Below are 26,441 nucleotides of genomic sequence, written 5' to 3'. Positions count from 1 at the left end.
CAGGTAAATAAGCAAATCTTTAAAAAAAAAAAAAAAAGCATAAGGAGGAAGAATTTGGAGAGAAAAGCTGCCCACGGAGAAAATGAGCACACCTCTCCTCAAAGGCTCTGGGGTACTCTGATCTCAAGTGAAGGTTCAATCTGAGGAACACTGGAGTTCCCTTCCTGATTTAATCAAAGCAAAATTACTCAATTTCTAAAACATGAAGAAATTCAGCCCTTTCAAATTCAGGCCAGATTCATTAACTCTCTGGAAAATATTTAAGAATTTCCCCTCCAGCTCCCCGAATCAGTAATCATACCAAGCATACAGTTGTGACATTTTTGCTGCCCCGACCGTAACTACAGAATGTAGTAGTTGTTACATCTGATTGAAATAAGTATTAACTCTTTTTTTTTTTCTTCTCATTAAAACTTTATTATTTCTCTTAGGCCTGGCTCACCTTTTCAAGGTCCAGGTGCAATAGACCTATTAAAATATGCCTGCTATTTTAGGACATCACTCAGGCATGACTTGTTCCTTGTCAGGTACCACAATAAAATCCACTTCTGAATATGAAGTTTATTGTATGATAAGTCTGCTTAATTGGGTTGTAGAAATACTGTAATTTCCAGTGCTATAAATGTGTGTCTTTGTCTCGGATGTCAGTATACTATGTATCAGTGTATACCCGGGAGCATGGGTTCTGAAGGAGGGAGCAAATTTCTGCCATTGCTACTTTTTCTATAAAGCAACATAGATTCTTTAAAAGTACAGGACCCTTTTAATCAGCTAATTCCATAAGTAATAGCAGAATAATAATTCCATGATTTTTATTTTAAACAGATGTCATCTTGCTATATTTAAAGACGATATACAAATTCTAACACATCTTCCTCATGTAAATAGCCTACTTGCAAGAGGCAGCATGGGGTAGGGAGCAAACAGCAACACTGGAATTAGGCCCGAATGTGTCCTTGTTCCATGACCTACAACTGTGAATCATTCGGCAAGTGACTCAATCTTTCTGAGCCTCAGTTTCTTCATCTGTAAGATGTAGTTAATAGCATACATAAGTCAGTGAGTTTAGGTTTCAGTACGTACTGGGGGTCCTGAGTAATCCTTTGTTGATAGCTGTTACTTCTGCCCCCCAACCCCCCACAAGTCTCAGGCTAAAAGGAAATTACCAGATTTTTTAGGATTTGACCTCTGTATGCTTAGCACGTTCTATTCCCATGTTGTCAGTCAATGTTACAGAACCCATTCCTGCATTCTCTATGCCTGGCCCTTTCTCCCCAACTGTCACATTCACCAGCACAAGTACAACTCATTGTTGTACGCACCACACCGCCATAGGATTCCCAGAAGGCTGTATGTTCATTCTGTTCTGGGGCTCAGTTTCTCTACAGATCAGGATTATTGCTTTCAATTCGAATTGTTCTCAGGGGTGCTTCCCGCCTCATCCCATACGTATTCACACACACGCGAACTAGAACATGGCAGGCGAGGGATGACGCATGGTGGGATGGGTAAGTGACCCTACCAGCTATCAGATATCAGATCTCTTTCTGTATGGGCTGCTAGAGTCCTGACTCTCGTTGTGCTTTGGATGATAGGCACACAAGTTAACCAAAACCAGAAGCTTGAGCTCCAACTTCACTGCGTTTAAAGACTTAGATGACTACTTGCCATTTTAATAACAGTGTCTACTAACTAAATAGAAGTCCATTTGGCCTTTTCACATCCAAGATATTTGCTTTCCCACAAAAGCATCAACTAACTTAAGTATGGCTTACAGGAAAAATTACAGTGGGTTGAAAGAAGAGCTTAAAATAGGATTTCAGTCAACCTGAGAACTGAAATAGAAGAGTCTGATGATTGGCGTGTATTATATAGAGTACATCTAAATATTTAATCCTGTACTTCTCTTAAGTTTAGGGGGGAGGGGGGAAGAAACCTTGTTTATGCCTGATAAAAAAACTTTGGTTATTTGACTAAAAATAAGCTTTACATAAAGGATCCAGATTTTAACTATGTAATAACTTGTCGGCAGTTAGCCTTCTAAATCAAATTAAATGTGCTGATGAAAATACATGGCTTGGAGTATGAAATAAAAATGTTATACCCATGGAAAAAGGGAATCTTTGAAACCCATCTTTCCAAACAGAACCGTGTATCGAGAGAAATTGGTAGCAAAGAGAGAGAAGAGGAGGAGGAGATAAAGAGATTTGTTTTCAGTTTCCATGCATCAAAAGAAGAAATGATTGTTTACGTGTAACCCAACTGGAATGAAAATCGTTTGGACAATCTATTCTCGCAATGGCTCTTCTAAAGAATTTTCAATTAAAAAAAAATTTCTTGTCTGTGGCTAGATAGAAACCTTGTCAAATTAATTTGTTTTAAGAACGTATGACTTAAGTTCCGTATTGCCCCGGCAAAAGATATGAGAGTTTCAAACAACTTATTATTGGAAAGGATAACTATAGTGTTAATAGGATTATGCCTGCCTTTTTTTTTTTTTTTAAGACTAAAGTATTCCTAAGTCAAATGACTTAGGTCTGGGGACTATCCAGAACATTTTCTAAATACTGAAAAGGAAAAATGTGTGCCGTTGTGTGCACCTCCCGAGATTAAATGTATATCCTTCAAGTCTGATTATTTCACTCACAGAAAAACTGAATGACTCTTCTCCAATTCCTTAGAAAAATATAATTATCAAACCTCCACACACATAAGAACAGATATTTTTCCAAATAAGGGTAATTACTCCTAGAAACTTTTCCAGTTTTCTTTTATTCAGTTGATTAAAAATGATATTTATAAAGACAACACAGCCATCTAGTGGACAGACTTTTAACAGCGGATTATTTTACTTCAGAGAGGTTTACATTTATGAAATAAAAACTTAAGCCAAATAAAATACTTATTTTATGACACCTGATTCTATTTCTCATGTGTCGTACAGTTATTACACATGATTATCAAAAGCAGGGGGACTATTTTTAGGGGCAATTTTTTTTTTTTAGACAACCGTTGTATAACATTTGCAGACACAAATTTCTATCCACCATTCCCATTTTCCGTGTGTCGTCTTTACTAAGCAGTGCCTCGGTGCCATCTCCTTTCTGCACTCCCTTCTCAAAGTTACTCTGCTGATGGGAGAAGGTTCTACTTCCCAGGAGGCTCTCGGCAGTGGCAACACCTGATCTGCGGGCATGAGTGGCATCTCCTCTTTTCCTCATTTAGGCTTTGCTGTCAAAACCTCTGTAACAACTCCTTCCTGCTCATCTCAAATCCAGGGACTTGAGAAATTGCTTCTTGCCAGTATCTGCCGTATATTCAGCCCTCTGAGCAGTAACTCCCACAGCCCGAGAGCGATGGGACAATGCAGAGAGAGAAGGCTTTGGCGTGCAGTCAACGGGTTTGTCCTAAGAGGTTTCCCTCTTCCAAATACTGAGGAGCAATCAATCTTTGTAAATAACTAAAAAGGTAGAAGTACCACAATTGATTCTTTTATATAAAGAGAAGTGGCATTGAGTAGTGAAGATGAACATGAGACCGGAAGTCAGAAGATGTGAGTTCAAGGCCAGCCCTGATATGGTTTGGTTGTGGGAATGGAGTAGATCAACCTTGGGGACTGTTTCCTCTGAAATAAAATGGGAATGATGAATAACAAATCCCCTGCTTACCTTACAGGACTGTCGTGAGGAAGAAGTAGTAAGGGAATGTTTGAGGAAGGGTTTTACAATAATGGCAGAGTGTAAGGCTTTATTTCCTCAAGTTGAAATTAAAAGGTCTCTGGTAAACTTGGAATTGTCATTTCAACATGAGACTAATTTGCCCTTACCTTTAATTAAGCATGTGTGATAATTAGCCTTTTTGTCTCAAGTTTTTAGTCTTTGCTTTACAACCTTGTGTAGTGGGTCTTCACATTATTCCCAGTATGAGTGGAGGAAGAGAAAGCAATGAAAGCAAAAGTCATCGTAAAGGAGCTATATTCTGCATTTGGAGAGCACCCCATTGTCGTCTTGGCCCGTTACATAAGCACACCTCACTGCCTATTCTAATTTATCACTCCCACCCTGAAACATCTGCTCTGCCCATTTTGACCTACATTTATATCATGCCTTTTTACAACTCCCAACATGTGACTTTCCCCCCTCTGCTTGGAATTCCCTTTGTCCCAGTCTCATCTGAAACACCTGCTCTCATTGTTTAACAGCTCAGTTTAATCATTACCTTCCCTGCAAAGCCTCTCTCAATTCTCTCGTGCAAAGGTGTAGACACTGTAACTACCTAAGAAACACTATATGCATACCACTATTTTAGCTCTCGTTGCAATGCTGTGTGATGCTTATTGACCTGTCAGAGCTTTTCAGTTTCGGAGGCTCTGCCCTATTCATCTTGAAGTTCCAACCCAGGCAACATTGCATGAACCAGGTGTCTCATACATATTTATAAATTGTTGTTGACTCCTAAGTAAAACTTAGTATTATTTTACCATGGTATTTTTACTGGGGAAAATAATGAAACATTTAAAGAATAACCTACCAGTTCTTTTTCAGAGCCTGAAGGATGTTGATTCCATTTTTGCACTGGAAAATTTGAGGTAGAAGCTGTTAAATAAAAAAAAGAAAAACTGATACACTGTGAGAATTTTAAAATATTGAATAGTATCTGTCTTTGCCAATGTCAGTGGATCTTTCTTGAGCCTTGATGTCATAGTGAATTAAATTCAAGCGTCGTATTGATTCTTCAGCTGAGATTTTGTGTCGGTGTATGTGGTTTTGTGATCAGCCTCCATCCTGGAGTTACCATGGCTACTGCAAAGTTTTCATCTTATTTGCAACCATTTCAAGGGCTCTCCCTAAGAACTTTTATTTTTCCTACAAAAGTAGACTGTCTTCCAAATAGCCCCCACACACATCCATGATGATGAATCAGTAGGTAAGCTCTGTAATGGGCAGCAGGTAATGTTTTCCCTACCCCACTCGCCCAGCTCCCCTGTAAGCAAACAAAAAATTCACCCGCACACAAGGCCTATTTCCTTATTTTCTGAAATATACCACATGTATTTCTCCCTTCTCAAAGTCACCATTCTAGAAAATTTCTAATGGGATTTTAAATGCTTATTTTAGTATACTTAGCCTAGATTATTGGCACTGTCCTCTATAAAATTCTTAAGCTTTGATCAAGACTCCCACAGTGAGCATCGTACATGCATTCTGTTCTCCTTATGGCTTTCGTTGCTTAAAAAGCAGAAATGTTAGTTAAGAATGTTACGAACATTGTAAAAGTGAAAAAAACATGTCTCCACATGACCCCTTGTGACTGTTCAGCTTGATTTAGAGCTTTTCTCAAGCACACGAACTATGTATATGTTAATTTAGAGCAAATATTTCCTGTCATTTATTACCTTAAACAACAACAACAACAACAACAACAACAACAACACTGTATTACTTAGAGCAAGACCAGGTGAAACTGGGGACAGACATTAGTCATTCCTAAGACGTAGATGGCAAGCAGTACCAACTCCTTTATCATTTTATCCATTTCTCTTCATCTTAAAGTTGCATTATTAGCAGTTCTTGATAATTGGAACTTTGAAAACAATTTTGTAAGAATGGTAGTAAAGGAAAGTTAATTAAAAGGACACTTGACAATTGCTGAAAGTCAATTTCTTTCTGCAGGGCAATATTGAATCCAATTGTAGATCAAGAAATGGAGTAAACACTGAACAGTTAAGCAGTTATTGAGTATCTATTATAAACAGTTTTAGTACAAATGTGTGTCCATATTTTACCATCTGTAGAAATGAAAGATATAAACACAACCCAATATTTCATGATGATCACTCTAATATGGTAGCATTTGGGATGTTTGTAAATATCACAGAAACAGACATAAGAGCCAGAATTCATGTTCAGAAACTTGTGAATCATGCATGTGGATTCCAGATTTGTTACTCTAAAGCAAAGACACAATGGAGAACAAATTTTTTTTTTCTAAGATATTGCATAAGGTGAAGTATGGCACACTCTGTGGGACACTGTGGAAATGTAACAGAAATAAGTTCTCAAGGAGTTTATTATTCAGTCAGTGAAAGCAAGCTCATTGTCTGGCCTTTTAATGGTACCTTACTGTGTGCGGCACACATACACATACGAGCTCAGTAAAGCGTGGCAGAACGAGTATTCATATCCTATTGAAATATGATCTTTCCAGAATTTACAAAATATGATCTTTCCAGAATTTACAAAAAATTGGCATATTTTATATATTTGGCATCATGAATTTCTCCCAGGAAATTTCACAGGATATTGTCAATATGTATTCCTACCTCCTCCCACCCACTTTCCCATAATTCCTGGAAAGATACCAAATTCCAGGGAAGCATTCCTACTCAAAGACAGTTTGAGAAGTGGATGGATCTCCTGTCAAACACATCCCTGGCCTAAGTGTGTTGCTGCATCCAGGACTGAGGGTTCTAGACTACCTCAGGCTGCAGACATATTCACGTATCCACATGCGGAGACATAAACAACTGTGCCGCTGCCTCTGAATCCCACCTCACTGTTTTCCCCGCGGCTACCCCACACTGAAGGCTTGGAGGCTCTAACCCTGGAACTGCTGCCTCTCTGCACAGCACTAGTCAGTTTACTGGGTGTTTAACAATCAGCTCTAGTTTCTGCTTCCCAGAATCCCTTGAGCCACACCACCTTTGCAATTCCCATGGAGTTCACTTTTCTCCAGGTAGTCCACTTTCCCAAGTAGATTTTCCTATCTAATCTCTTTCAGTTGCAGATTGGCCCCTCTTCCTTAGATTCTTCCGTTTCCAACGTTCTCTCTATCCTTACCCTTGCCCATGAGAACCAAAGAATGAATTAATGTTCGGGTGCCTGGGTAGCTCGGTTGCTTAAGAGTTGACTCTTGGTTTTGGCTCAGGTCATGATCTCACGGGTTGTGAGACTGAGCCCTGTGTCAGGCTCTGCACTGAGCGTGGAGTCTGCTTGAGGATTCTCTTCCTCTGCTCCTCCCCCCACCCATTCCTTCTCTCAAATAAATCAATCTTTGGAGGAAAAATAAGAATGAATTAATGAGCCAATGTCTCCACTTCCATTACCAAGCTTCTCCGATTAAGAACAATGGCTTGTTGGAATCCTTGTCCTACTAACCCCCTTCCTTCCGCCACAACCATATTTAGTGCCCCTTTTCTGCATTCACACAAGTAGTGTATATTGCCTCAGTGCCTATCAGACAGCATGGTTTTTAATAGATGCTCAGTAAAGATTACAGATTTCTGTGACAGAATTGGATTCACATTCCAACCGTGCACCGTATTTAGTGTCCAACGTTGGGCCAACCTACTCGACAGCTCTGTGGCTCACTTCGCTCATCTATAAAATGGGGATAATGAAAATAAAGAGAAAAGGACAGTGCCTGACAGAATAGGCACTAGGAAATAATAGTTTCCATTTCCCCTTGTTGAATAAATGAATCTCCAAGAAATGGAGGACATGTTATCTGGACTTTTGCTCTCTGACAGGCTCCCATGAAGCTTCTTGGCTTCTAGACAGAGGGATCAGTTTGTTAATTCAGTAGCTTGACTTTTCAAGGCCATTGAGTCATCCCAACCACTCTGCTTCTTAGTATCACCCATAACCTCCCTCATTATGTCTCGTTTCCGCCTAGAACTTGAGTGCTCCATCCTGTAGTGCTGCCCAGCGTCAGTTTCCCTGGATCAGACAGTTCTTGGTCTGGGTTACTAAAGCCCGTGCGATTATCCTAGCTCTTGCAATCCTGCAGAATTTTCAATTTTCCATCCTAGAGAATAAGAGATTCCTCTGACCCAGTGCTCCTACCTGGGAGCACAGTGGCCCGTCTCTCCCAAGACATTGAAGACCGACTAAACAGGAGGAAAGGGCAAAGACAAAGTCAAATATAAATCCAGTAGTTCGAGCTTGAGTGGATGGAGGAGTGCTGGTATCAGGGACAGAACACCTAGGATGCAGAGAATGATGATGTGAAATTAGCAGATTTTGTTTCAGATTCTGAAACATTTTATCTTTTTAGCTATCAATGGGAGAAAATAAATGGAAAACAAACTATGAATAGAACTAACCAAAAGTCAAAGTGACATTACTCCAAAGAGTAACATAATGATGCATATCAAATATTATTAGCACATAATCATGCGAAGTATCTTGGGAGATTTTAAGTAATGCAAATTATGTAAGGATGAAATCAGAATGTATAACACTATCCATTTGTGAGATTATTTACTTCATTATTTCATTAAGTAATTATTTCCATTTCTTTAGTTGACATAGGCTTCCCCATCATTTTAAATGGTGTCACTCTTTGTGTTCTTTAGATATTCTCACACAGTTAAGAATAAAATTCTTCCGTGAAGTAGTTTCCTGCAACTTTTTTTCTTTTCTTTAAATAATTGGTTTTCCGTAGACAAAATAAAGTGTTTTACTACCTTGCAGCCTCACTGTTAGAAATGAAGAAAGAGGGGAAAACGCAGGAAGACCCACACATACCACAAAAATGGAGAGTATCCAAGTCCTAGAGGAATGGTAAGTGTGCTTCACCTTGTACTCGTGTCTCGTGTTTGCACACCGTTTACATCTACTCCGTGCTGGAGCTTTAGCTCTCGTGTCCTGGTCCTCCGCAGAATGGTTTTGTGAAATGAATGCGTTCTCACTATGGGAGATCTTACTTTGTGATGGCAGCCGCTTTTCATCAAGTTTTCTGTTAGCTGTGTTAAGCTATCAGCTAAAACACTGCCTGAGTTTATCTTTCTCTTTCAAAAAGTAATGACTGTTAAGATGAATTAGCCCCTGATTGCCCTAATTCTTCTCTTTTCTGTGAATATTTTTTTCTAAGCTGTTCTCTTTATTAGGAAAGAGTCTAAAACACACACAAAAAGATATGTAATTACCTAAGTTGGTCAGAAAGGGCACCCAGCTGGTCCCTGGTCCCATTTCCATCAGAACAGACTCTAACCAGGTATTTTCTCCAAAATGAGAATCAAGTTCTCATTGCAGTATCTACAGAATGAAATTAAAATGCAAGTAGATTAGTTGTATAATTACAGGTGCTTTTCTTTTTCTGCTTCCTATGAAAAGATTTTAATGTTGGTGCCTCATAGTAATTTTTCCACCTTTAAAAGTTTTTTAATGAATGAGAAAGTTCAGACTTTGGAATAGTAACAAATCTATTTAAAATACTTGGTCCAAAAAAATTTTTTTAAAAATACAAGTACTTCTTTAACCAAATGTATTTTGCATTGGGAAATCCTTTTTCTTTTCTTTCCTTTTTTTTAAAGTTTTTATTTAAATTCCAGTTAACATACAATATTAGTTTTGGGTGTACAATATAGTGATTCAACACTTCCATAACAGCCCGTGCTCATCACGCAAATGCACTGCTCAGTCCCCATTTTCCCCCACCCCCCACCCACCTCCCTTCTGGTAGCCGTCAGTTTGTTCTCTATAGTTAAGAGTCTGTTTCTTGGTTTGCCTCTCTTTATCTCTTTTTTCCCCTTTGCTCATTTGTTTTGTCTTAAATTCCCTATATAAGTAAAATCATATGGTGTTTCTTTCTCTGACTGACTTACCTCACTTAGCATAATACTCTATAGTTCCATCCATGTCGTTGCTGAGTAATATTCCATTATATATACACACCACATCTTCCTTATCCATTCATCAAGCGATGGACACGGGTTTTTTCCGTAATTTGGCTATTGTAGATAATGCTGCTATAAACATTGGGGTGTGTGTGTCCCCTCAACTCAGTATTTTTGTCTTCTTTGGGTAAATACCTAGTAGTGCAACTGCTGGATCATAGGGTAGTTCTATTTTTAACTTTTTGAGGAGGTTGGAAAATTCTTAAATAAACCAGTGGATAGGAAAGCAAGATCTGGATCGATTTAACCATAAGCATCTCCAAGCTTCTCTTTTCCATTTCTTTGAAGTATAACCAAAGGGAGTAATAACTGGTGGTTTTTGCATGAACGTAGTCACTGAAAACTTGAATATAAATATCTAGGAAGTCCTCCGTGTCATCACTATAAAGTCCTCAGTGTCATCCTGAGCTTTTTAGCTCTAATAAATCCATTCATGGTTAATACTTCATTATCTTTAATAGAATAATACTAGAGTTCAGGAAAATATGTTGTGACAAGTGCAAACAGTGTTTTCTTATTTTAGATCCACTGACAAATGAAAAAGTAGCTGTCAGAGAGGAAAAGAGAAACTGAACCTTATGGCTTTAAAGTTAAAATCTACATCAAAAAAATATAAATAAATTAAGTTAAAATCTGCACAGACGCAAACAAAAAACTCCATTTGCCCTTTAATGCATAGGGTGTCTTTGTCAATTTGCAATATATTGTTAATGTTTGAACATTTCCAGGCTTCATTACAAATTTATGATGGCCATGCGCATAGTTTGCATAGCCCCTTGCTATTTGAATGCTTTGCTCCGTAACACACACTTGTGCCTAAACGAATTCTTCTTAATACCCAGAAGTGAGTGACTAGCCTAGTCCTGGCAGATAGATGCTTTGCCAGATCAGGTCACACTAATTGGCAATGACCACTAGATGGCAGCAAGTGACTAGCAATTTCTATCTTTTCTCCCCTACTTCGACTGAGTATTCTTAGGTCAAAGTTGCCTTTGATAATGGCCCAATTCTGTCTTTGCAGCCAAAACCCCACTTCAGATGAAGTCTTGTCCTGGTCTCAAAATTTTGACAAGATGATGAAGGCCCCAGCAGGAAGAAACCTTTTCAGAGAGTTTCTCCGAACAGAATACAGTGAAGAGAACCTACTTTTCTGGCTTGCCTGTGAAGACTTAAAGAAAGAGCAGAACAAAAAAGTAATTGAAGAAAAGGCCAGAATGATCTACGAAGATTACATTTCTATACTATCACCAAAAGAGGTAAAAATCTGGAAAATGTTAATGTGGGCTTCCTAAGACCAAGGATGAACCCAATGGGACCTCTGTCCACATAGGGTAATGCATGGGCTGTGGACAGGCTAGAAGGCTTCCCTGGGCAGATAATTTAGATTTCACTCTGAGAATGCACCTGAACATGAGTTTGAAGGTTAGATTTCCCCACTATGCTTTGATCATTTATCTCTCGCTGAATCGTGTGGGAGGCTACTTGCTTTTCAGAACTAACATTTACAAAGCCTGTTAAATACAATTTGCTTAATACGGTGACTTACGCTAAAAAGGAAAAGAAGAATTTACTGTGGGGCAGTGTTTCTCAAAGTGTGGTCCCCAGATCTCCTGTCTGAGAATCTCCTGGAGCATTTGTTTGGAGGGCAAATTCTTGAGGCCTATCCAGGACTTCTGAATCTGAATTTTTGGAAATAGAACCCAGGAATCTGGACTTAAAACAAGCTTTCCATGTACAAACTAGTTTGAAAAACTCTGTAATAGGACCTTAAAAAAAAAAAGCTACCATGTTTGTTGATGCTTATGATAGAATTTTTACAGGATTGAAGAATGGGCCTTTATGACCCATTAATATTCTTAGGGGCGAGATGGGTCATAGCAAATCTTTTACTTATTCCAGTTATCCTGTTACTCAGAGTGCAAGCTATTTTTGCCATTGCCGAAACATACCTAATAAATAAGGAACATTGCAAGCAAACAAGTTAACACGTTTCCATTAACTTTTTAAAAATTAATTTGATCCTGAGTAATGCTCCAGCTGCCAGAGTTAAAAGCACCCGATGAGGGAGGAATTGGTAGCGTAGCCAGGCCTTGAAATGCTGAGTGACAGAGTCGCAGAGGTGCTTTAAGGCATTTGAATTTAGAGGTTCCTGAATGCCTTCTGTTCTCCGCATCACCCTCTTTTCATCTTTTCTGTCTCTGTGCGTTTAAATGTCCTGACCTGGTACCTTCTGCTCCACACTCCTCTCCTGTGTGTGCAGACATTTATAAAGTTCCCTAGAAACAGGCTCTGCTCGTTGGTGCTTCATCCAATCCGGGATGTGGCCCCAACGTATACACTATTTCACTTCTAATGAGGTGTACCTTAACAAGTTTAAAAAATTTGTTAGGTTATAATTGCCATTGGTATTCTAGAGGATTCCAATAGTATTTTGTCTCTGCAAAATGAGAAACCTGGAATTGGATACACAAAAAATTGTTTTACTTTTTATTTCCCTCATTAATATAGAAAAAGTATTCAGAGAAACGAGGTGGGGAGAATTTTTTCTGTAGCCTCAGTGCGTTTATTACTGATGCCACTTTGTGGTGCTGACATCAGAAATACATTCTTCAGGTTTGTAGTCAGTCTGGAACCTCAGCACCTAGCCAGTTCTACTTGGATTTTATCAGCATATACATTTCATTCTCATTTTTATTTTAATTTTGCATTACATGGCAAAGATATCAAAGGATCCAAATGTGCCCAAATGATGTGCTTCTCTTGCCCATAATTGGTGTTTGGGAAGATTATCTAGCCCATTTCTCTCCCCAAAATATATAATATGTATCATGTGAAAATGGCAGTTGTCTCAATTATCTAGTCTTGTTTGTACTATCTATGATGGGTGTGCTATTTTAAAATAATGTTGGTAGAAAAAATATTCTCCATATGAAGTACATAGAATTCCTTTATTTTACAGTCTCCATTTACTGGTTTTTAGTTTTTAGGGGAAACACTTTCCCATTGTCACACTCCTGGTTTTCAGATGTCCCTGATTAATGGAGCTTTGTAAAATAAACAATTTTCATAAAATTACTTCTTTGGCCCATAGTTTCAAGCTATCTTAGTTATTGATCACTGAAATATAAACTATTGGATTTTCATTGTTTTTGCAAAACTAATGGAGTTTTGCTTTAGCCTAATTTCTTTATTTTGGATATGAGTTTCACCAAAAAGTCATTAAAATATTATTTCCTGATCAAGAGCACTACCTTTCCTAAATTAAATGGACTAATATTTAGTGTAACAGACATATATCTTTTCTTCTTTGTGTATCTGCATTTGGACCATTACCCACTTTTTAATATCCTCAAAATACCACAGAGAGAGAGAGATGGAAGCAAAATTCAAATTTTTACCATTTTGCTATTTGTGTGCTGACTTGTAAATAACTCTTGACATATAATCTAAATGATTGGACTGTATGAAGTGCCTTTGTTTAGTCAAAGGATTGTTCTCCTGTCCACAAAGTAATTACATTTCATCATTTGATCATTGTTTAGTAGCAAAAACAAATAAACCAAAAGTAGGCATTTGCAATTATAAAAGAAAATTGTTTACAAGTTATATTTTAAGCTAAGGTATAGATATATTTACTCTTGAACCATGACCTGACTCACTGATACACTTAGAATATGGCATGTACTTCCTGGCCACCCCAGAACACTTTCTAAACTATTACATCTCACTGACCTTTCTGTGCAAAAACTTGTTAATTTGTAATCAGCCACAATACATTAATAACTGTCTGATGATACTGAGTTGTCACCCTTCAAATTTTGTTTTCCAACACTGGAGAGAACACATGTCACATCAAGAGAGCCCTGACTATGCAGTAGTAAGAGCACTGAACTAATCATTCGGGTTCATGGGACTCAGGATCTGGATTTGCTTCGGCCTGATTGTGTGGCTGGGGATAAATTAGTTCATTCTCTGATTTGTTATTCAGTTGTTTGTTTGGTTTACAAAAATAAAGATAAGAAGGGACACAGAGAATAGCAAACCAAATCCAGAATGACAGCTCTGAGGCTCTTGTGCTACTACTCCATTCTCTTCACCAAGTGAGGTAGCTAATCCATCATGGTTCTTACTGCTATACCCAGATTCAACCAGAGAATTTATCTCAACACAATATTCAAAGCAGCCACTACAAATTGGACTTGGGATACATTTCCCATTTGGGATCCATTTTGCATCTGGCCTTTCTACCTCTGAAATTCTATAACTGTTTCTACTTATTCTGAATATTTTTAAAGAACATGAATATTTGAATCATTTATAAAATAAAGACTAAATAACTAAAAATTGTCAGGATTCCATTCTTAACTAGACCTCATTTTTTTCCACTAGACTCTCATTTTATCTTAATTTGATTGAGTTCTCATGTTCCTCTTGGTTAAATGTAGAGAAAGTCTACCTTCTTGAAATTATTTATATCTAGATAACTTATTTTCTTCCTGAAGCCAGTGTGCTTAAAATCACGTTTCATTATTTGAAGAGTGTGTTTTATGCATTTTTAATAATTTGAGTATTATTTTATAAAACAGATGTTTGCAATCAGGAGACAATATAACTTCCATTTCTTGGTATAGAGTACATTTCAAGAGGGAAAGGACAAATTTTAAGTTAAAAAAAGCAACTAAAAACAAATAAAGAAGAGCATTTTTCAGAAGTAAATTTTTTATGTGATGTTCTCAGAGAAAATAAATGGGGGGTAGTAAAGAGGAATTTAAGATTAATAGTAATCTTACTGCAGATATCAGCTGCTGATGGCAGTTTATATTTATAAATATTGAAAAGACAAACCCAGCAAAACTAAGAACATTAATAAAAAGTCTATTTGGGGTTCCCAGGCTGTCTCATGCAACTCTTGAACTCTTGTAAGTTCAAGGCCCACATTGGGGGTAAAGATTACTTAAAAAATAAAATCTCAAAAAAAAAAAATGTCTATTACCTACTATAAGCAGCATCGAGCTATCGAATGAATAAGTAATTATACGTCTTGCCACAAACGTAAGACATACCTGCAACGAAGAAGACTGTTCAGTTTTCTACAAATCTCTTTAGTGATGGCATTGTCCTTAACCTGGGCTGTAATCCAGCCCTACTACTGCTTACCATCCTTATGACACTGAGCAACTCACTTCAGTGCTCTTTGACCTCAGCTTCCTCATCATGCAGAGCAATGGCAGAGAAGAAACTCAAAAACTCACTAACTCTCTAGCTTTCCAGCTCTCTCACATGGTGATTTCTCACATGGTTGTTTGCTTCTTCTGATTTCATCCTGAATTTCCAGTTGTTATCTGGGAGAAAAAAAGCAGTAAACCTGTTCAAATTCCAAAATTATCTAAAAATAATTCATATGTGATAGACACGTGGATTCTGTGTTTGCAAGTATGTGACTCTTTAAACAAACTTATGTGAATTTCGCACTTTTGATCATTTAAATTGGTTTTTCTAAACAGGACTCATTTGACTGTATTTTCCTAGATTCATTTCTTTGTGCATGCATATTATTATTCAAAAAATACTTGACTGTTTCCTATGAGCCAGATACTGGGTTAAATGTTGGGAGTATGTTGGTGAACAAGAGAAACATTGGCCTATCTTTTACGGAGCTTACATTTCAGGAAGACAGACAAATCATCTCAAAAGCAAATAACTAAAAATTGTGATAAACATTATGATGGAGGTGGAGGTCAATGGTATCATTTAGAAGAGGGGTAGTCAGGTAGGGTCACTCTGAGAAGGTAAAATTCAAGTTGATAGAAAGTCTGAAGACACTGTGCTTGATCAAAAAGGTGTCATGATACCAAAGGTCTGTTATTATTATTATTAATATCACTTTACATTGGGCTTAAACTTTGTTATTGACAAAATGGTCTCACATATATTATTAATTTATCACAATATATTATCACAATATAGGTCTCACAAGAATCCTTTAGCCACTAGGACAGAGGGCACCATTTTACAGCAAAGGAAATAAATGAATTCTCAAAGAGGTAAACCAGCTATTGGAGGACATCGGAACTATATCTGGTAAAGACAGAACACAAGCCCAAGGTCTTCTGATTCCAAATGTGGTGCCTTTCAACTGTCATATGCTGACTTGTAATCTCATTGCGTAGTATTGTCTTCATGACTTCTATAAATTTCTATAAACCCTACCTTAGAACCTAAGACAAAATAAGAAACAGTAATCATAACCACTATGCCTGAACTCTCCCTCAGACAAGCAAGATAAACTTTCCCATCGTTTGGGCCCTACCAAGAATATGGTTACTGCACTTTATCCAGTGATCTTTGTTCCAAGAAATAAATTCCAGTAGTTATATTTGCAATTTATAATTATTTTCAGTAGAAGTAACCAACACAAAATAATATGACTAAAAGTACACATGGTATAAATTTACTAAAACTAATGGGAGAATCCAATATTCTTTATAAAATTTAACATGAGAAAACCACATTTAGTTAAAATTAAAAAGAGTATCTCCAGTGGCAGAAGCTATCACTGGTAAAATTTAATATGAACTTATAAAGGAAAAAGAAAAAAAAATCAGAATTTTACTTCAAAAAGAATCCTAAGTAAAGCATCTTTGGTAAAATTAAAAATAAAATGGGGGAAAATGGAGGAAAAAACTTAATCATGATATCTAAAAAACTGTTTAAGGAATTAACCTAATTAATTTAAGGAGGGTCTCCACAAGGGAAAAAGACTTTCAGTGAAAATTCATCATTTTCAGCATAATTCTGCCCCAAAAGTCCATGAAGTCAAAATTTCCATTGCATCTTGATGGCTAGAATTGAAAGGCAGGGTCAACACTTAGCATACAACCTTCTGGCAGTATTCACCTATCTCAGAGTTCTCCTCCACTGGGTAGGAAATGCAGCAAGGTTAAGCAGGTCTGTGACTCAGTTTGAGCCAGGTTTTTCCATGCCACACTAGCAAGACTTGTGTCTTCCTTCCCTCCACTTTATCTCCACACTCTTGTTGGACCTTCAGCACTCATGACATTTTTCTCCCAACTTGTTTGTGGAGTTGCAGGTAGATATTTGTATGTTTGCAAGCCACTTGCTTTTCTTCTTCCCCTGTCTCCTGCTCCCTGTGCGAGTGAAGTTTCCAAGTTCCGTGAGGCCTATCACAAAGTCACGTAAGCCTTTGAAACTTCACTTGCCACCTGTCAACATGGCCACTGTGCCCAGCACTGCTGCAGCTGCTAGGTGAATGCTGCCAAATCCGTAGGAGCTGTCCGGGGCAGTCCCGCAAGAGTACTTCTTCTTCTGTTAATGCGGTGACTGCTGCATTGTGCTGTCCCCTCCCCTCCCCAGATGTGAGTCTCAGAGGACTGAGTACTACCAGAATTCCCATTGCCCAAGGGCAGCTCTTGTCTTGCGTTTCTCAACCTTCTCTTCCCTTAGAATGAGTCCTTTATGGGAAACTCCTCAGTCTTTGGACCCCAGATTAGATGGGGCTATGAGCCATCCAGTTGTGCCTGAATCCTATGGTGACTATGGCTCAGGCCCATGCTGGGATCCACCCCCACTAACTTGTATTATAGATATTCCACAGTCTGAAGCACAGAGATGCCACCAGATGAAACTATAGATTGTTATACCCATGGGGTTTATCCTTGTTATTTGACCTCTCTCCACTTCTTTTGACTGACAACCTTTCCAAACAAGCAGATCTTAAGGTAAATATTTTATTTTTTAAATAGAAATAGCAAATGAGTTTTTGTTACAGGTTACTAAATGTTGGATGACTTTCTCTGTGATCTTTCAGTACGGTTTTTAATTTACAAAAAAATTTTACAGGGAGAACTCAAGACATTTAATAATTAAAGGTATTTTATTTCTGTCTTAAGATACCTAATAGGGTTCCAGCCACAAGCAATTATACTGTTTTTGATTATGCTGTTATTTAGAAATAAATGATCTTTCTTTATCACTAATCTAACATTTACCTCCCCCATTGAAACAAAAAGTTCTCAAGTTTGAAAGTAAGAGCAAAAACATTTACAGAAACACTTGAGTGGTGATAACACCACGTTTCAGTGTGAGATCAGTTTGAACTCCAGTGTCAACATATTCCAATTGAGTGGAAAGATAATATTTTTAAATAAAAAGCTAAGAAAAAAATTCTGTATGTTTTATTACTTTGTACTTGATGATGACCTCAGATGGCTCAGATAACACAGAGAATTAAACCTAAATGACCCATTTCCAGCACTTTTTTTTTTAAGGAATTCCTTTAAGACAATACATAGTTCAGCCAAGAAACATTTAATTTTTTCCATAACGTTGGTCTAGCTAAGCCACGGAAATTTAGTCTGGATCACCATTGCCCTCTCATAGCACCCGTCTCTGGGGTGTAGCAATCAACCCAATTCCTCTGTATGGGCCATATAGAGCTCAGGAATCTGGGAACACCCAGACAGAATATGACCCCCTTCAGTCCTCAGGACTATCTCAGACCCCAGGCTCAATCCAAACAGTAGGTGGGAAAAGAAGCCAGAACCAAGAAGGCTTTTGCAAAATGCTTATGACAAAACGTTTAGCTATAAATATGAAAGGTTTCTATCGATGTGAGTACATCGTGAGACAGGTAATATGGATCACAGTGCTCGAGTCCCTGCTCAACAGTGAGGACTGAGGAAACCAAGCAGGACAAGTTTGCGACGGCTGCCTCTCAGGTTTTCCTAACATGTCACTTCAGAGCAAAGCTTACTTCTGTTCCCTAAGCCTGCCCTTACTGCTATTTATTTTTCCCCCATTCCCTTTCCAGCAGCCCTACCAGCTCCAACAGGATCAGCATTTAGTGAGGGAAAACAAAACAAAACAAAAAAACTATCATTTGCAGAATTTAATTTTTTATGCTTTTTAAATAACACTGTACTGATTACTTGTACGGGTATTCTAAATTCCGACTTACATTTCTACTTTCAAAGACTCCACTTCAAGCAATTGTTCTACTTAATCTGTAGCACAGAGATCTTTAGATGTATCTCTGTATAAGGACCATAAAGTTCTCTGTGCCTTGCCAGGTACCCCCAAGACATGGAAAATGCCTGCTGTGGTTTTGCTCTATGACACCCTTCCACGTTCCTGGTTTCTTACTTTGACACTACAGGATTTGTTGAGATATAAAACTATCAGGAATCAGCACTCGATATCATGCTAATTTTTGCCAGAGAACTACTCTCTGCCAGATTTTTCCTTGTACCATCGAGAGAGTCACCCCAGCGGTTATCTAATAGGAGGAGATAAATTTGTCTTCTGGCTACAGAATTCTCCAGTGCCTCAACTTTGAATAGAAATGGTCAAAAACCCCTGAGTGCCTAGAAAAGATAAATCCAAGTAAGCCAGGATATCTGTGAACTAAATTTCTGGTTTAAAAGACAAGTTATTTTTTGTTTGTTTTAGTTCAACTCTTGAGGAAGAAAACTATGCAAGGTGATGTAGCCTTGGAAAAGGTAACCTCAAAAAAAAAAAAAAAAAGTAACCTCAAGATTTTTAGGTAGTTGGATTTAACCCTTTGAAGTTTCTCTGAAATGTCACAAACCTATATTTACTTAATTGAGATCTTTTGAAAAAAATTTTTATTTAATGTATCTGCTCTTATTTCTTTTTAGGTCAGTCTCGATTCTCGAGTTAGAGAGGTGATCAATAGAAATCTGTTGGATCCTAACCCTCACATGTATGAAGATGCCCAACTTCAGATATATACCTTAATGCACAGAGATTCTTTTCCAAGGTTTTTGAACTCTCAAATTTATAAGTCCTTTGTTGAAAGTACTGCCAGCTCTACTTCTGAATCTTAATTTTCATTAAAAAAAAATCATTTTGGAGGGCTGGGGGGGGGAAATAAAAGTAGTTAAATAACACCAGAAACTGAGTTCCTGGAGAACTACAGTTTAGCATTCCTCAGGCTACTGTGAAAATACAACCATATGGTCTTTGTCTCCATTTTTATCAAGGTTACCCTGGTTACGTTTGGAGAAAATACCACATACAAACAATGAATTGCCAAATTAAGTTTGTTCTATCCGACACTCATTCTACTTGCAAGCAAACTGTATTTGTAGTCCTATGAACAGTCTCCTAGTGTATCCCCAGAGACTGCATGTGCAAAGTAAAACTGCTTCATTTGCCACGTAGCTGTTGTAATATTTAATCCAATGGCATAACTTATATCTGTATTTAAGGACTTTTGTGCAATATGGTCTTATAGAAATAATTGCCAAAAAAAATTGGCTGTGGTTTGCGTTTTTAAATATACTCTGAGACAGAAAAAGCCAACTTTTAAGTTGTAACAGAGGTATTCAACATGCTATATGCTGTGTTCAGTACATTCATTTTGAAGCCAATATTTCTGTACATGGAAAAAGAGCTATTTATCTCTGTTTGTTGGGACATCCTATTGGGGGATTCCTCTGGTTGTTCACTGCCAAAACTGTGGCATTTTCTTTACAGAATAGTTTGCTATGTAAAAAAATAAACAACAAATAATAAGAAGAAGAAAAGAGAAAAAAAAGCACAAAACAATTTGAAGTTATTCTATCTCAATGACAAATTAAAGAGTGATAATTGTTTTTAATTGTAATAGAAGAAAATCTATGTATATATCAGATGTCCAATACTGTAATTAATTTATTAAAGACTGGCTCTCCAGTTCTGAAACGGTTGTGTAAAGTATGTACTTTAGCAAGAAAAAAAAAATACTAAGCTCGATAACTTAGTTTTGGAATATAAAAAAAAAGGATTTAATAAAGGAATGCCTAAATGTAGCATCATAAAACATTTTGATGAATAGCATCTGTCCTGTGGCATATTTTCCTTGAAAGCAAAATCCAATGAAAAGCTAAGTTTTTAACCAAGAGAAGTTTTGTAAGGGTTATGAAGAAGATAATTCTCTACTTCAGACCTTAACTGTTTTCATAGTATCTTCAGAATGACTTATTTTAAAAATGTTAAAACCAAACTATTAATACTCATCCGTAATTGAAAGGCAGTACAGTGCTCAAATCTTCTAGCTGCCGTATTATTTTTTATAAGCACCACTAAATCTTTAAGACAGAATACTTGCCTGATATTGACATGTACTTTTGACATTCAAGAAAACAGTGTCCTATCATGCACACACACAGAAAAGTCAGTGTCATATTTATATCAAGGTGTTACATTTGAATATTACTATCCCCTGGAGGCTATTTTTTTAACTTAAAATAAATATAGTATTGAGTCACCTAAAGTGAAAGTTTTAAAAATATTTATATCCACTGAGAATACTGGCCTTATATTAAGGATGATATTAAAATTATAGGTTTTGTCATTTTTTAACTACCTCTCATTTTTTAATTTATTAAACATTTTTAAAATAAACAAGTTTGGGGTTTTCTTTTTAAAATTTATTTTACTTGAAAGGTTGGCATCATAAGTTTCTTTTTCCATAAAACTTAAGACATTTCAAGAATTGTTTTTTTAAGTGAATTTGATTTTCTAATTTATATAGAATTCAGGAGATATGGTTAAAAGGGCTAATACCTATTCCCTATGCAAATATTTTAACTGTTGCAGTGTTTGACAAAATGGGATTTAAAAAAAGTTTGCAGAGTAGAAAACAAAATGTTCTGTTTACACTGGCGTTGCTGACTATCCTACCATATTCAGCACTTTTAAATACATTATTTATGAAAATGTAGTTAGAATACAAGATAGAAAATATTTATAATAATCATTTCTTTTAACAAATGCCTGTTTTTGTCTGAAAGTGTTAGTGCGTTAAGACATACTTTATCCATGTCAATTAGATATTTCCTATTTGAATAATAGGTTTCAGTAATATGTTGAAAAAAAGATAGCTATGAAGATGTTTACAAAAAGTCCTATTTTTTTTCTGAAAGAGTGAAGAAAAACCTACAAGAATCATCACTTCTATTGTGAAGTTCTATTGTTCCTAAATTATTTAATTTTTTCTTGAGTAGAATTGAGTTTATCATGCTTCTATGATGTATTCACATATATGTTGTAATATCATACTTGTTGCTATGTTTGAGGCACAATAAATTGGTGCACATGACCAGAAAATATGTAATATACTAAGATACACTGCATGCATCAATCTTTTTACATGTAGACTTTATATTCTTGTTGTTACTATATATGATGGTGACCTGCTAGCCATAAGTTATCTTTATAAGATACTTTGGACTATTAGATGAATTGTCTGTTTGACAATACCTTTAATATTTTACCAAATGTAAAAGATAAGGGCCCTTATAAAGAGTCCTAATCTCTAACCTGGGCATTGGTAGAATACAGACTTTGAAGTTAGTGTATCCTTTTGAAACCTGATTAGGAAGTTGGGTTGAGAATGATTCTAGAGCAGATTTACACATCGGATGTCAGTAGCCATGATATGTGAGCATTTCTGCGCTAAAGTCCTATTGGGGGGGAGGGGAGGTTTCTCATTTAATTTCAAAATGTTTAAAGTTTCTGTCTACGAGTACGTCTGTATATTTGCAACTCTACCGATTTTTAAAGTATGGTATAACTCCTTCTGTTCTAATTACAGAGCTATAATAAACAAACGAAAAGCCCTCAGCTGGTGTCTATGCTACCATTCCAAGAGCACAATATTTGTTATGGTAGAATTTGATTTTTCCTAGTGAAACTATTCCTCCCTGGGGACAAATTAGCACTTTAGAAGGTACACTTTGTGTTTTAGATTGTCGGGATATCTTTGTGTACTGTTAGAATCTGCTAATGCACACAGAAAGACATTAATGCTCTTTCTATAGTGCCTAAATTCAGAGGTGTCTATCATGGAAAGAAAAGTAGAGGGTATAGATTATATATAAATACATACAACTAAATTGGAGAGCCAGATTTACTCAGAGATGGATCTTGTACATAGATCACACTAATAATGGATGGATGATGCTTCTTCTTCTTTACTCTGGATAATTGTTATTATGTTACTCAAAGGGAATACAGATGTTCCAACAGTGTTATAGGGCAGCTCTAAGCACAATGGGTGCACTGGCATATGAACAACAATAGCAAAACACAGTTTTGATATCAATGTTATGGAGTGCAAAAATCAAGACCATAATATGGTCTTTTTTTAAAAAAAATCTTAAAATATGTACATAGGATGACCAGTTCTGATATTTGGTCATGGTGCATGGGGTGTTTATTAGTATCCTTTAATGCTGCCTAGGTTCTTACTTACAGAATGAAATGCATATCATATATTTACCTGATAGTTCAGTTTTGCAAAAGGACTATAGAAATAGGTAAATAATGTTTATATATTAGGGGCAAAAATACATTTTCACCCCATTAAGCTGACTTAAAGTTTCCTTAATTTTGAATGTATCCATTTTTTTCTGTACACTTTTAACATATTGAAAAAATGTCATATCGTGATTGTGACAAGTTACATTTGCAAAAAATACAACATATCAGATGCTTTGAGGAGTAAATATAGAAGGAAGAAATTTTAAATACAATCAGAAAATAGGAAAATAAGAACTCTTTCAAAAGCCACCTAAAATTTCTTAGGTCTAAAATGCCTATAGATAGAACCCTATCAAACATGAATTTTAAAAACTGCTCTATGCAATGGCAAATTATTTTGAAAGGTGGTAAAGACAGTTCCAGAAAACTTTTTTGCCTGTGTATTTATATTGACAGCTTCTGACCCTAATTTTCAAATATATTATGCAGACATTTATATTTGCATGCTTTTTTCAGTTCTTTTTAAATTTCTGACCAATATAACATGCTTGTTCTCCTGAGAAAACAGTATTAAATCTGTAAAAGTTTTAGTTATTCCTCACTTGTTACAACTGCAAATATTTATCAATAAAACTGATACCAAAAACTTGGCTTCTGATCTTCCCTGCAACGTTCTTAATAGTATCCTCGCCACACATGATGGTGTATAGACTGATACTATTGTTACCAAATACCAGGCTTTACTTATAAATTTGAATTCAAGTTACATATCTGTCTCATGGGACTTTGGGCAAATACTATATGGAACCTCTCTGAGCCTGCTTCCTCATCTTCAAATGGGGAATAGAATACTTTATTTCCAGGGTAGCCATGAGAATTCAAAGAAGTCAACATGGAAAGAATGAAGTTTTACATATATTATTACTACTTTATCAAAGTTCTCCAGCTCAATAATTATTCCCATTTCAAGAATGTATGAATTAAATGCCACTATTCTTTAGAAACCATACTTTAAAAGTCTGATTTAATTATTCATCAAACAAATACAACCACGCTTATTTTCAGGTGGAGGACTATATGAATCTGTTACTGCTGTGTTCAGTATGATTCAGATTCAGTTTTCAGTTGACAAACATCACACTGAACCACAACCAAGCAGTATGTTTCTTTCGATGACACACATACACAAGTATATGTGTATAGATGTGTGTATGCCTATGTGTGCATAATATTGTAGGCTTAAAGTAAATGCTTAAATAAGATAAATAAAAAATAAATCATCTGAAAATTTTATTTCCAAAGGAAATAAGACAACATTCCCAAGGACAGGAAGAATATAAACATCAAATAATTTGCCAAATAAATATGTGGAAATAAAGCTGCAACTAAGTTATGAGAGACTGGCCATTAGAAAACACTGATACTGGCATGGAATAGAAAGCATTCTGGTATGATTTTTTAAAAAATTTTACTATGAAAATATGAAAATTAAGGAATAAAAGACAGTTGGGTGTTCATAAAATTTTTCATTAAACCTTTTATTTTTTTATTTTTTTATTTTAGTAGTATTTGCATTTTTTTATTATGTTCAATTAGCCAACAAATAATACATCATTAGTTTTTGATGTGTCATACACAACTAGTGAATCGTTAAACACTACATAATAAACCTTTTATTTTAGAATAGTTTTAGATTCACAGAAAAATTGCAAAGATACTACAGAGGTTCCATATACTGTACACCCATTGTGATGTTTGTCACAACTAATGAACCAATATTGATGCATTAAGGCTATGATTTATTCAGATTTCCTCAGCTTTTACCTAATGTCTTTTTTCTGTTACAGGATTTCATTCAAGATACACATAACATTTAGCGATCCTGTCTTCTTAAGTTCCGCTTAGTTGCAACAGTTTCTCAAACTTTTTTTTGGTTTTGATGACCTTGACAGTATTGAAGAGTACTGGTCTGGTACTTTGTAAAATGTCCCTTAATTGGAATTTGTCTGATGTTTTCCCCATGATTAGACAGGTGTTACCAGTTTTTGGAAGACCACAGAGGTAAAGTGCATTTATATCACATAATATCAGAGGTACATATACCATCATGACTTAAAACTGTTAATATTGACCTTGATCATCTGGTTGAGGGTAGTATTTATTAGGTTTCACCACTGTAAAGCAATACATTATTAAGAGGTCATATCAGAGGTAAACGTACTGGACATTTACGCTGGGCTAAAAACATTCTAAGCAGATTCCTCAGCACTGTTATTAGGTTCCATTAAATGACTGCTAACAAATACCATGATGAAAATACAATAAACTGAAAAGTGTAGTGGGAAAATAAAACTCCAAAACTGTTAGTTTGAATATTCACTTAATGGAGGTGAAAGTGAATTTTTTCCCTTGAACTATCTTTACTTTATCCTCTACATCCCTTGGATAGTAAAGACTTATTTTAATTGTCATAAGAGGTAATTTAAATCAGTAATCATTTTGCTGAGTGCTTTTCCATATTGCCCTCAACAGAATAATGAACACTGATTAATGAAATAATGTAAAAGACTTGATTTTTTCCCCCTTGCTGTAACCTATTTGTCATAAATACAGCTTCTTGTATATGATTTTAGGGTGTTTGCTAAATATAAAAACTAATTTCAATGTATTTGGTTCTGTAAAATTTATCATTTTGAATGTGTACAATTTTTTGCTACCATGTTCATTGTACTCAATAATCTATATCCATATTTTGTAGTCCACTAATAATAGTGGACCATAAAGGAGTTTTGAATGCATGAATGCAACTTGAGACACATGCTTGGTTATTTTGCAATGTCAGAATAACTGTAGGTACTTATAAATTGAATAGATAATCTAGATTATTTTTCCTCCAATTTAAGTTGTTTTGGGTTTTTATTTCCCCATCCTTGAGAATCTATTTTATCATTTTACCTATGTACAAATAGTAGATTTCCTGAAAATGCTAGAATCTTCAATATGTAATAATAGAATTTGAGCATGACAACAATGTAAGGAAATTCAGAAGTCTCAAACTATTTGTTTTGAGTTTTCGAAGTAAATCAAGCTACAGTTATTTTCATTAAACTATATTGTGGAAACCTATAAATATTATTGTAAAATGCACATGCATTACACTTTTTAAAAATGTTTTGAATTAATAAAGAATTCACCAATGTATCCTTAGACAAGTTACTGTTTCCTCATTGGTGTAACACTATAGGAGTAAAAGGTACACTAACTTACATTACTTAAATTGTTTATGCATCTTAGGGAATATAATAATTTCTGGCTGGATTCTCTACAGCATTCCATAAAGTTATTGCTGCTCACATTTTTTCACCTTTTATAAATAATAAAGTATATTCTTGAAATGACTTGAGAATTCAGCTTAGAGATTTATCATACTGAGTTCAAATGACTCCCACCCATTTCCATGGTTTAAAAAAATTCA

At 36.0% G+C, this 26,441-nt stretch overlaps 1 protein-coding gene across 1 annotated transcript in view; it reads left to right on the top strand.

Moving 5' to 3' along the window:
* RGS17 (regulator of G protein signaling 17) overlaps positions 1 to 21,053 on the top strand; it is a 93,470-nt gene extending 72,417 nt beyond the window's left edge. The window contains exons 3-5 of the mRNA XM_008688534.2: positions 8,475 to 8,564; positions 10,701 to 10,935; positions 19,357 to 21,053. Of these exons, the coding sequence (XP_008686756.1) occupies positions 8,475 to 8,564; positions 10,701 to 10,935; positions 19,357 to 19,545 (514 nt within the window). The 3' untranslated portion in view covers positions 19,546 to 21,053. The remainder of the gene's footprint in view (positions 1 to 8,474; positions 8,565 to 10,700; positions 10,936 to 19,356) is intronic.
* Positions 21,054 to 26,441: the final 5,388 nt, after the last annotated feature.

The sequence above is a fragment of the Ursus maritimus genome, unplaced genomic scaffold (genome assembly GCF_017311325.1).
Source record: "Ursus maritimus isolate PB19 unplaced genomic scaffold, ASM1731132v1 scaffold_13, whole genome shotgun sequence".
In the NCBI taxonomy this organism is placed as follows: Eukaryota; Metazoa; Chordata; class Mammalia; order Carnivora; family Ursidae; genus Ursus; species Ursus maritimus.
This window is presented reverse-complemented; position numbering and strand designations above follow the sequence as displayed.